The sequence below is a fragment of the Aricia agestis genome, chromosome 20, assembly GCF_905147365.1.
Source record: "Aricia agestis chromosome 20, ilAriAges1.1, whole genome shotgun sequence".
Taxonomy (NCBI): Eukaryota; Metazoa; Arthropoda; class Insecta; order Lepidoptera; family Lycaenidae; genus Aricia; species Aricia agestis.
Window position 1 is genome coordinate 6,458,415 of NC_056425.1, and position 10,362 is coordinate 6,468,776.

Here is a 10,362-nt window from a genome sequence, read left to right on the forward strand (position 1 = left end):
TTTCCTTAACCCAGATTTCATTGTAAGAAATGATAGCGTGCTATATCGTTTTAAAATTCAGATGTCTGATATTTTCACGAAAGAACAATTAAATTGAGATTTTATAAAAAGAACCCGTTTGTTCATTGTTAAGTTAGTGGAATTCTCTTCGTCAGGCAAAATGAATTATTTTGTTAAGGTAATTTTGCGTCTCAATAAATTAATAAAAGATTAATAAAGGGCCTAAAATTTTAAAATTACAAAAAAGTTTTTTGACTGTGTGATTGGCATAGCAAAAACGACCGCATAGTTTTTGCTATTTGCTAATCAGTATACTGTGCTGATATGTGCTGATAGTGTGTGTGTTAAAAGTGAATTTTACTTTATCACAAGAAAAAAACCCAAAGTGTAAACGACTCGCACTGATAAGCGTAGACAGTTTTTTTCTCTTCGTACTTACTCTTAGTTTCAATGCTTATTCTTGTGAGAGTATGAATATTGCCAGATAAACTGTTTATAATATTATTGTAACAGTGTATTAACAAAACTGGTAATAACTCTGAGTTATTACGAGTTATTAACTCATAACCTTAACAGATAGGTGTTGAACTAAAAAGGTCACCACTCTTGTCTTTTGGTAACAACCAAACCGCCGCCACGTAATCTGTAGGGCCTCTATGGACGCTGCCGCCCCCCATAGGGCGCTGTCGTCCCTATAGGCCATGGCCTACAATGGCCTATTTATGGTCCTAGTCACTGTTATTTTTCAGATATTTATACTCTACTCTATGTTACAAAACATAGAGGGTAAAGCGCTGGCTGGAGTGAAGAAGACGTTTCAATTCCAACTTGTGCCATTTAAGCATTTCTCCGTATTCCTGGAACATATCTCTCCATTTGGGAAATTTGAGCTGAAACATTCTCTGGAGAAACGGGACACGGTGGAAGAACCCATCGCGAATGAAATACCCGTTGCTGTGGAGGAGAAGAAAGTTGTTCTTACTAGTGTTGTTGGTAAGTATACAATACACAGATACGTTTAATGAATTTGACAAAAAATGTATCCAGGAGCTCTAATAGATAGATAGATACTTTATGGCTCACATTAAATTAGATACAATCAAGTTACTAAAATAACATACATAAATGTGGGCAAGGGCGGCTTTAGCGCTATAAGCGATCTCTTCCAGGCAACCCTGCAGGAGAGGAAGATTATCTTATATATAAAATTCTCGTGTCACAATGTTAGGCCCCGTACTCCTCCGAAACGGCTTTACTGATTTAGAATCGGCTACTGGGTACTTTTTATATTGATAAGTGCATTTTTTTGAATAAATAATAGTAAATTATTTATTCAAATATTTTTATTCAACAGGCGACCATTGTTTGTGCGACGGGATAGCGATGGACGTTGTCATGGTAACATACTTATTTAGTCACTTCAATAAAATAATATGGGTAAAATACTTGATTTATATTATGGCAAAGCAACGTTTGCCGGGACAGCTAGTTTAATCTAAAGATAGTGTGCGGGGTAAAGAATGTAGTTTAATGACAAAATAAAAATGTAATTAAAAAAAATAAGTTAAGAGGGCGACTAACCCCAAAAATCAACAATCGTCCTTCTCTCTTCACATGCCCGGTGATAAAGAACGACGCGGATTCATCGCCAAATTAGTTTTTTCTCAATAATTCGATAAATATACAACATTTTAAAAATCCGCTAGGTAGATCTCTCAATGATAGAATTTTATACAATGTGTTAAAATATTAACTTAGTTCAATGCACAGTTATGATAATAGATGAAAAATTCGTGAAAATTAGCTGCATCTTTGTTTTTTTTTTCTATCGAGAAAATTTTAAGATATCGTGTTTTTGCTCAGATCGAATTCTGGAAAATATAATGTAGTATCTTATTTTAGAAAATGAAACAATTCGGGGCTTATTTTCAAGTATAATTGAATGAATCGACATTAGGGTTAGTCGCCCCCTTATGTAGTCCAATGTCTCTATGTACAGCCGTTTGTCTATTATAGCATGCACAATCCACGTCGACTTTTGGCAATCGAAGGCCCTATGAATCATATTTGCCACTTTGATTGAGAAGCTATACTCCACTCGGGCTAACTTGTCGCTAGCGGTCATTGACTCCCTGTCAAAAACTTGTCATTATGGAAAATTACAAGTTTTTGACAGGGAGTCAAATCGTGGTTTTATATGGATAAAACCACGATTGACAATATCTGACACTTCATTGTCAATCGCGGTTTATATGGAAAATGACAAGTTTTTGACAGGGAGTCAACGACCGCTAGCGACAAGTTAGCCCGAGTGGAGTATAGCTGTCTCTATCACGAAGATTAGGCAAGTATACTTAGGCAACGGAAATCACTTACTATCATCCTGTTGTTTCGACTTTTAGGGGACCAAAAAAAGTCGCAATCTTTGTCGTTTGTTGGTTCATATCCTAAACATCGATACAAGTAAAAGATAATTCGTTGGGTAAAGTAGCCACAATAATGTTTAGAGAGTACAATATTATTATAGTTCATACTTGAACGATACCGTGAAAGATTGCTGCCATAATAACTAGATAGAAATTAGTAAGGTAGTACTTTTCTATTGTTTACGGGTATTGGTTTCTATGGTTCTACCAGAATCTGATGACAAAAAGTGAGAAAATAAATTGACTCTAGCAATACCGGGATAATTGGAAAAAAACATTTTGATCCTTTATTTTTCTTATAACGACTGATTATGTGTGTGAATTTTTTTTTATTAAATAAGGGGGCAAACGAGCAAACGGGTCACCTGATGGTAAGCAACTGCCGTCGCCTATGGACACTCGCAACATCAGAAGAGCTGCAGGTGCGTTGCCGGCCTTTTAAGAGGGAATACGCTCTTTTCTTGAAGCTTTACAGTGCGTGGCAGAAAGTAACGCGAAAAACGCACTGCGGAAGACTGCCACTCATCAAGGTAATGAGGATGGTATGTTTTTCGCGTGGGACGATGGCGAAAAGTTGCAGGTGGTATGATTCCGAACAATTCCTCAGAGCACTCCCCGTGATACAACCGGTAGAGGATGCAGAGTGAAGCTACATCTCGGCGTAATTCCAAGCGGTCCAAGCTGTTTGAAACACTATGGCAGTCAACAATTCGAGCGGCTCTTCGTTGGATACGATCCAGAGGGAGCAGTTGGTATTTTGGCGCCCCTGCCTCTGGGCAGGGGCCCCAAAATACCAACTGCTCCCTCTGGACAACAACAACTGACTGGTGAGAACAATATTCCATATGAGGCCGAACCTGCGCCTTATTGAGTTGTAGGCGTTGGTCCGGACTGAAGTACTGTCTCGCTTCTTCGAGGCTAATTTGGCCTTACCCTCTAGATGATATCGGAACTGGACTTCGCTCGATATGTTGACGCCAAGTATCTCAATGCTAGGGGAGATGGTTAAAGATGTGCCCTCGAAACGAGGATATACGACCATTGGTGACTTTTTAGTGATGAACGCGCAGACTTGTGTCTTGGCGGGGTTGAATTGGACCAAGTTACGTCTACCCCATTCAGAGACCTTTTCCAATGAATTATGCAAATATAAAAATTTATCCAATGATCAAGGATATTTTTTGAAAATCCGCTGTCATAAATTGGCATCAGATTCTGGTAGACCTATATATCCGATAAGTGCATCAAGGTTTTATCACACAACATCTTGTGTGATAAAACCTTGATGCACTTATCGGGCGTGCATAAACGAATTTTGGCGCAACGGAGTTGCGGGCGTCATCACGCCCGCAACTCCGTTGCGCCAAAATTCGTTTATGCAGGAACCGTACATTTTTCCGATGCCAGACTGACCGTGTAACCGTACTCTTAGGTATGGAAAGGCTAGTGAATAATCGTTCTTTCAAAGAACCTCAAAACCGGGCATACGAGTAGAATAGTGATAATTTCTTGCTATGTTCTTATTCATTAAAAAAATAATTTAAAAGAGCGTGATAGCAATTTTAGGCGGGGAATAAACTCAATCCACAACGATAACCTTGCACACAACCAAAGACCAAGCGTATACGCATCGCAATAAGATTCATTTTAGCTTAGCATAAAACTACAGTTACTCGGGCGGATCTTCTCTATTTTTCATGTTTTTTTAAATATCTTTGGAAATAAACATTAAGAAACAAAATTGTTCGGTTAAGGGCATTTTAATATAGATTTATTAACTAATTTATTCAAATAAAATGTATAATTATCCTAGTTAATACTTATATTTCGATGAAATAGATTTTTATCGGGGGTAAGTTTGTAAATTAATTACAGCCAAAGTATTACGTTTTATTAAAATGTTTATGGTTTAAGGTATTTTAAATATTGTGCTATATATCTCTTTTAACACTTCGTTATTATATTGGAACTAGGTAAACCGGAAGTCGCGGAATAACAAATTGGGCTTTATCCTCGCCTTAATAAACAAATCTTTATTTTCAACTTAAATTTTGCAGGATTATCTTAAACAATCAGTAATCACTCACTGATCTCCACACTAGGATTCCCTGTGTCGTGGAGACCAGTCTCTTCCATCATGCACAAAAAAATTAGTATAATAAATGAGAGTCGTTTTACTTATTCTAACCTGCTTAAGACATAATATTTGTGAGAACCATCACAAAATAATTAATAAAATTTGAAAACGACCTTTGGGTTAAACTGATGACTACTTATTACCTTATTTAGCTTCAAAGTTAGCATCCACATGCGAAATAACCTCAACATCTATTTACATTGCTATTTTCAATGAAACTAGCAGCAGTTACACGTAAGTGTACTTTTTGGCTATTAATAAATTTTATCTTCCATGTTTCACGATATCCATACTAATATTATAAATGTGAAAGTGTGTCTGTCTGTTGCCTCTTCATCCCCAAACCGCTAAACCGATTTTGCTGAAATTTGGTATGAAGATCCTTTTGAGTCCCGGAAAGGTCATAGGATACTTTATACCCCGGAAAAATGTACGGTTTTGGTGCAACGTAGTTGCGGGCGTCATAATATTATAATCTTATTTAAGTAAGTAAGAATATCGTAAAACATGTCTTATGAATAAGATATCGTGAAATTAGAGTTTTTCGTCTAAAGCAGGGAATTGACTATCGGGCCGCCCGCTACGGGCCGCCCGTCACGGGCAGGTCTGTCGCATGTCTGCTCGTCAATTCCTAGGTACGGGCACAGACTCTGTGCCCGTACGTTAGGACAATAGTTTTTAAATTTTTTAATTGTAATTTGTAAATATTATCTAAGTAACTCTTATATGTCCGCCCGTAGCTGGTGAGACCATATGGAATATACGAGTCTGCCGATGCAAAATAAAGCATTCTCTTAATTTTAAAAGGGATTTTATTTTTGAGAATTGTTAAGTTTGCGAGGTATAGAATACGTCAATTCCTAGGTACGGGCACGGACTCTGTGCCCGTACCTAGGAATTGACGAGCAGACATGCGACAGACCTGCCCGTGACGGGCGGTCCGTAGCGGGCGGCCCGATAGTCAATTCCCCGCTTAAGCGACAGGCACAAAACGTCCGATAAATTTTTATGAATTATACATATTGTAATTTCTAATTATTAGATCGTCCAATTTATCATGAATCGTATTTTTTATGTATTAAATGTTACGTTTCCATTATATTTAAAGAAGGTCGAATATGATCAAAATCTAGAGGTATTCAGGGTGCAACAAAACTAAGTGTAAGGCGCTTTGCAGGCGAAGGGGCGGGGCGGGCTGGTCAGTTTCGCCGCGAACGATAGCACATAGGGAATCCTGTTATATTACTAATGCGCACGGTGGGCAAAAAGACCGCGCCGCAGGGGCCCGGTGGGCACTGGCGGCGCATGTCCGCGGCTGCTCGCCGTGGATCACACAAACCAGTTTACATGCAGTAACAAAGACGGCGTGTGTTTTGTGTATGCGGCGCGGGCAACCGCAGACATCGACGGGCGTACGCAGCGAAGTTGACCGGCCCGCCCTGTCCCGTCGTCGTCTGCAAAGCGCCTAAGGGTCAATTCAAACCGCAACGCGACGCGCCGTTGACGCCCCATAAATTTGTATGAATTTGATAGATTTCAATTGCGTGCGACGTCTTGTCAATCTGTTAAATCCATATAATTTTAGAAATCAACTGAACTGAATCAACCAGTACTTTAGGGTATGTATATTGTATGTGTCCATTTCTAAAGTTTATTGTGAAAGTAGCAGCGCCGTTTTGTTACACCCTGTATAGTGACATAACCTTGAATATTTTGTTTTTGCAGCACCCCCAGTCGAAGTGGCGCCCCCACCAGAACCGGTACCGGTACCAGAGAAAAAAACAGAAGTTGTCCCGTTCGTGATCGAGCTAGCACCAAAAGTGGAGGTTCCTGCGGTACCCGAACTGGTCAAGGAACCGGTACCCGTGGTACCGAAAGTTCCAGTCATGTATACCGACATTACACAGCTGCCTCTATACAACTTCGCGTATCCCAAACCAATCCCCATCGAAGTTCCTTATCCAATACACATAGAGGTTCCCGTGAAACCTGAACCGGTTGCTGCGGTTCCTGTCGAACCTGTGGTTCCAGCAGAACCGGTTTCCGTAGAACCAGTTGCAGCACCAGTCGAGCCAGTTCCGGTACCGGTCTTCACTGAACCACCGGTTGCGGAAGTTCCGGTTAAGCCTGAGGTGGTGGAAGTGAAACCAGTCGCTCCACCGCTACCCAACTATTTGATCAAAGGTTCCCGTCTCATCATATTTTTTGGCTCCAAGATCCTGCAAATGCTGTCGCAGTTCGTCGATGGCAAGTCATTTGCTGAGTTCACACTACCTCCCCCACCTCCGTTACCGGCACTAGCGAAGAAGAAATAAAAATTTGAATAAGGAGTCTGTTTTATTAATCACTTATCACAGTCATGGTATATTAGCGTCTTCCGAAACCGCCACCAGGTCCAAATCCACCGCCGAAACCGCCCTGTCCTTGGCCGTAACCACCCTGTCCGCCCTGGCCGAAACCTCCTTGACCGAATCCACCGTTTTGACCAAATCCTCGCTGGCCGAATCCTCCTTGTCCTCCTCCGCGCCCGCCGAAGCCCCCGCCCTGCCCGCCATAGCCTCCGCCCCGTCCGCCGTAGCCTCCGCCCCGTCCGCCGTAGCCTCCGCCCTGCCCGCCGTAGCCCCCGCCCTGCCCGCCATAGCCTCCGCCCTGCCCGCCATAGCCTCCGCCCTGTCCGCCGTAGCCTCCACTCTGCCCACCGAAGCCCCCGCCCCCTCGTCCGCCGCCTATTTGAGCAGACACCGTGGACATGGCGGCGGCTAAAACGACCACAACGACGAATACCTGGAACAATTGAAATGAATTAACAAACTATCTTTTGTATTGCTACAAACGCCAATACAAAAGATAGTTTGTTAAAATTTTTCGTCAAAATGACAGACATCTTATATCTTTAAATGAGCAATTCTTGTATATATATATATATATATATATATATATATATATATATATATATATATATATATATATATATATATATATATAATTGGAATCTCGGAATCGGCTCCAACGATTTTCATGAAATTTAGTATATAGGGGGTTTCGGGGGCGATAAATCGATCTAGCTAGGAATCATTTTTAGAAAATGTCATTTAATGCGTGTTTTATCGAATACCGAGCAAAGCTCGGTCAAACAGCTAGTAATATTATTATAAAAACAAAGATAAGAAAAACCCTATTTATAAAAAAATTGGGTAAGTACTCAAAATATTATGAAATGCGGTGTTAGGATATTTCTAAAAAATTGTTAAATATTATCTAGTCCAGCTATCCCCAACCCGCGGCCCGCGGGCCGCATGCAACCCGCCGGGACTTTATTTCTGGCGCGCGTGATGTTTTGAAATTCACGCCTACCGGCAAAATAATGTAAAGTCGTCGTGAAAGTAGAGAATTTTTTTCTACTTTTAAATCGTTAATTTTGAAGAACGTTAATTTTTAACCCTAAAAATATTTGTTGCGGCCCGCGACACCAACACCAAAACATGTTAGTGGTCCGCATGAAAAAAAGGTTGGGACCACTGATCTAGTCTTATGACCGCACTCTAATGAAGAAAGGCCAAAAAGTGAATGGAGTTTATGTCAAAACATTCATTAAATTAAGGACGCTATCACATTTTTTCACAAATATCAGCGATTTTCAGGTACCATTTTAAAGAATTAGGAGTCACACTGCAAAAATATTTTGGTTTCAAATGAAAGATAATATATTCATCTCCACGTCTATACTATAAATTTTTTATAGCCGCATACAAAATTTTCACAATAAATACGTTTTAACCATCACAATAATCGCAAAATATTAAAAAAAAATGGGGTTTGATTAGGTACCATTATAGCTAAATACACTGAACAAAGGAAAATAAATACACAAAAAAATTGTTGCTTATTTAGTCCCCTATACGAATAGCTAAATTTTTTATATAAAAATAAAGAACATTTCCATTTACTTATAAGAAAAATAAAAAACGCTCTCAAACTTTTTCATACATTTTCGCCCTATCAAGAAAGCGGGGAGCGTCGTAACCGCCATTGTACAAGGCGCGCTAATATTGAATGTTATTTTAATGTCCTTAACGTCGATATTTGTACTGATCTGCTTATTTTTGTCATAATTTTTGTGATAGCGTCCTTAAAGTTTAAAATCTTTCTAAAGGCAATCGTTATAAATTGTATTTTAAAAATATAAAACCGACTTCAAAATTGTAGGAAACTAAGAATTAAAATTGCTTTACTTATATCAAAACTACTGAATCGATTTTGATGAAAGTTAATGTGTTCCCTAAGTTGAACAATACCAGCTAGTACAACAAAAAAATAATTACTTAAATCGGACTTGTAATTCTGGAGATATGCGAACACAAACAAAAAAATATACATACATGCATACATACATACTTACATACAAATGATACATACATACGATACACTTTTGAAATTTTGCACATTTGTTCAGACACTGAAATAGACTTACATAAACATAATAATATACAAATACTGGGCAGTTCTGGAAATATTACAATATACATACGTGTCGAATTGACAACCTCCCATTTTTGAAGTCGATAAAAATAAATGTGTAAAAGTTCTTTGATATGCTTTGAAACAATCGAAAATAAAAAATTAACTACAAAGTGAAGAAATAGACTTACTTTGTACATCATCTTGATAACTGTAGAACACTGCGGACAACTATCGTAAGTTCGCTTAAATATACCACGATTTTGGGAATAAATAAGTATTTCCAGTCATTAACAATAGTATGTGATGTTTGAGCGTCAAACATGTTTACTATGTTTTTTGTGTGAGTGTACTATGTGTGTGCGATTTATAAATGTCCGAGAATTCCCAAAAAAGGCATGAAATTAATTACGATTTATCAATTTCCGTATGAGATAACTTTTTTTTTACATAGTCAAGAAAGATTATAATTTAAGTATACAGTGCGATTGCTCACGATTTTGTTTGCACATAATCAGAGCAAGAATATATATCAGAGGTAAGCATCTCTGATATATATTCTTGCTCTGACAATCTGAAATATTTCCTGATAAAAAAATGTTTGTGAATAAAACGTTTTATAGGGCACAAAATCTTTGCAATTAATTTGACAAAAACTTGATTTTCTGACCTTTCACCTAAGTTTTCTGCAAGTCGCATACACGTTGTTTTATGTAGGTTAGGAGTTAGGACAATAAAGTTAATGTACTAGCGGAATAGAGAAACAAAGGCCTGAGCAAGCAAGATGTCAATATCAGTAACACTGCGTGGTAAAAAGAGACGTGTGATAACTTACCAACTTTTTCCATTTGTATGATGTCCAGTCGGCACTTATCGGCACGTTGACAATTTAATCTCTTAGATGCTTGTGTAAGTGTACACATATTTTTACACACAGACGTAAATCAATTTCGGTTTCGTTTGACAGCTCGATATTGTTGCTCTATTCAGCTAAGTATACGAGGGCTGCCTTTTAAGTTCTGTCGTTTGTAAACTTCCTGCGATCGTTGAAAAAAAAAACCATATGGGATATTAATCTCCTTGTATTTGGATTTCAAAAACAAAATAAATTATTCAGATTGGTCGAATAGTCTTATTGAATCGTCTAATCAAAGGTGACAAGTCGATTGTCCATTTTTACAATCGACTTGTCACCTTTGTGTTAAAGAAAAATTTCCGTGCGATAATTTTTTACAACTAACGAAGTTGATTATCGCGACTTCGGCGTTTTGTGGAGATCACTTCTGTACTGAGTGCTGAGTGATGCAGGACCATGTCTTAGGATTATAGAACGCTGGTATT

The 10,362-nt window shown here is 38.6% G+C and overlaps 2 protein-coding genes across 2 annotated transcripts; one reads left to right on the forward strand and one right to left on the reverse strand.

Annotated features, from left to right (window-relative positions):
* The first annotated feature begins 764 nt into the window (after nt 1–764).
* LOC121737403 (protein app1-like) lies at nt 765–6,878 on the forward strand. Its single transcript, XM_042129077.1, has 2 exons — nt 765–993; nt 6,289–6,878. Exons 1-2 carry the CDS (start codon nt 768–770, stop codon nt 6,876–6,878), a joined length of 816 nt encoding a protein of 271 aa, XP_041985011.1. The 5' UTR covers nt 765–767.
* A 52-nt stretch (nt 6,879–6,930) lies between these two features.
* On the reverse strand, nt 6,931–9,224 carry LOC121737404 (glycine-rich cell wall structural protein-like). Its single transcript, XM_042129078.1, has 2 exons — nt 9,213–9,224; nt 6,931–7,347 (listed from the first exon to the last, which is right to left on the reverse strand). The coding sequence occupies exons 1-2, from the start codon at nt 9,222–9,224 to the stop codon at nt 6,931–6,933; spliced, it is 429 nt and encodes a 142-aa protein (XP_041985012.1).
* Nucleotides 9,225–10,362: the final 1,138 nt, after the last annotated feature.

Excerpts from the sequence above, each read along its gene's own strand:
- LOC121737403 (XM_042129077.1), top strand. The coding sequence starts at position 768 with ATGTTACAAAACATAGAGGGTAAAGCGCTGGCTGGAGTGAAGAAGACG. Across the intron at positions 994-6,288 it reads TGTTCTTACTAGTGTTGTTG|CACCCCCAGTCGAAGTGGCG; the intron begins GTAAGTATACAA and ends TTGTTTTTGCAG.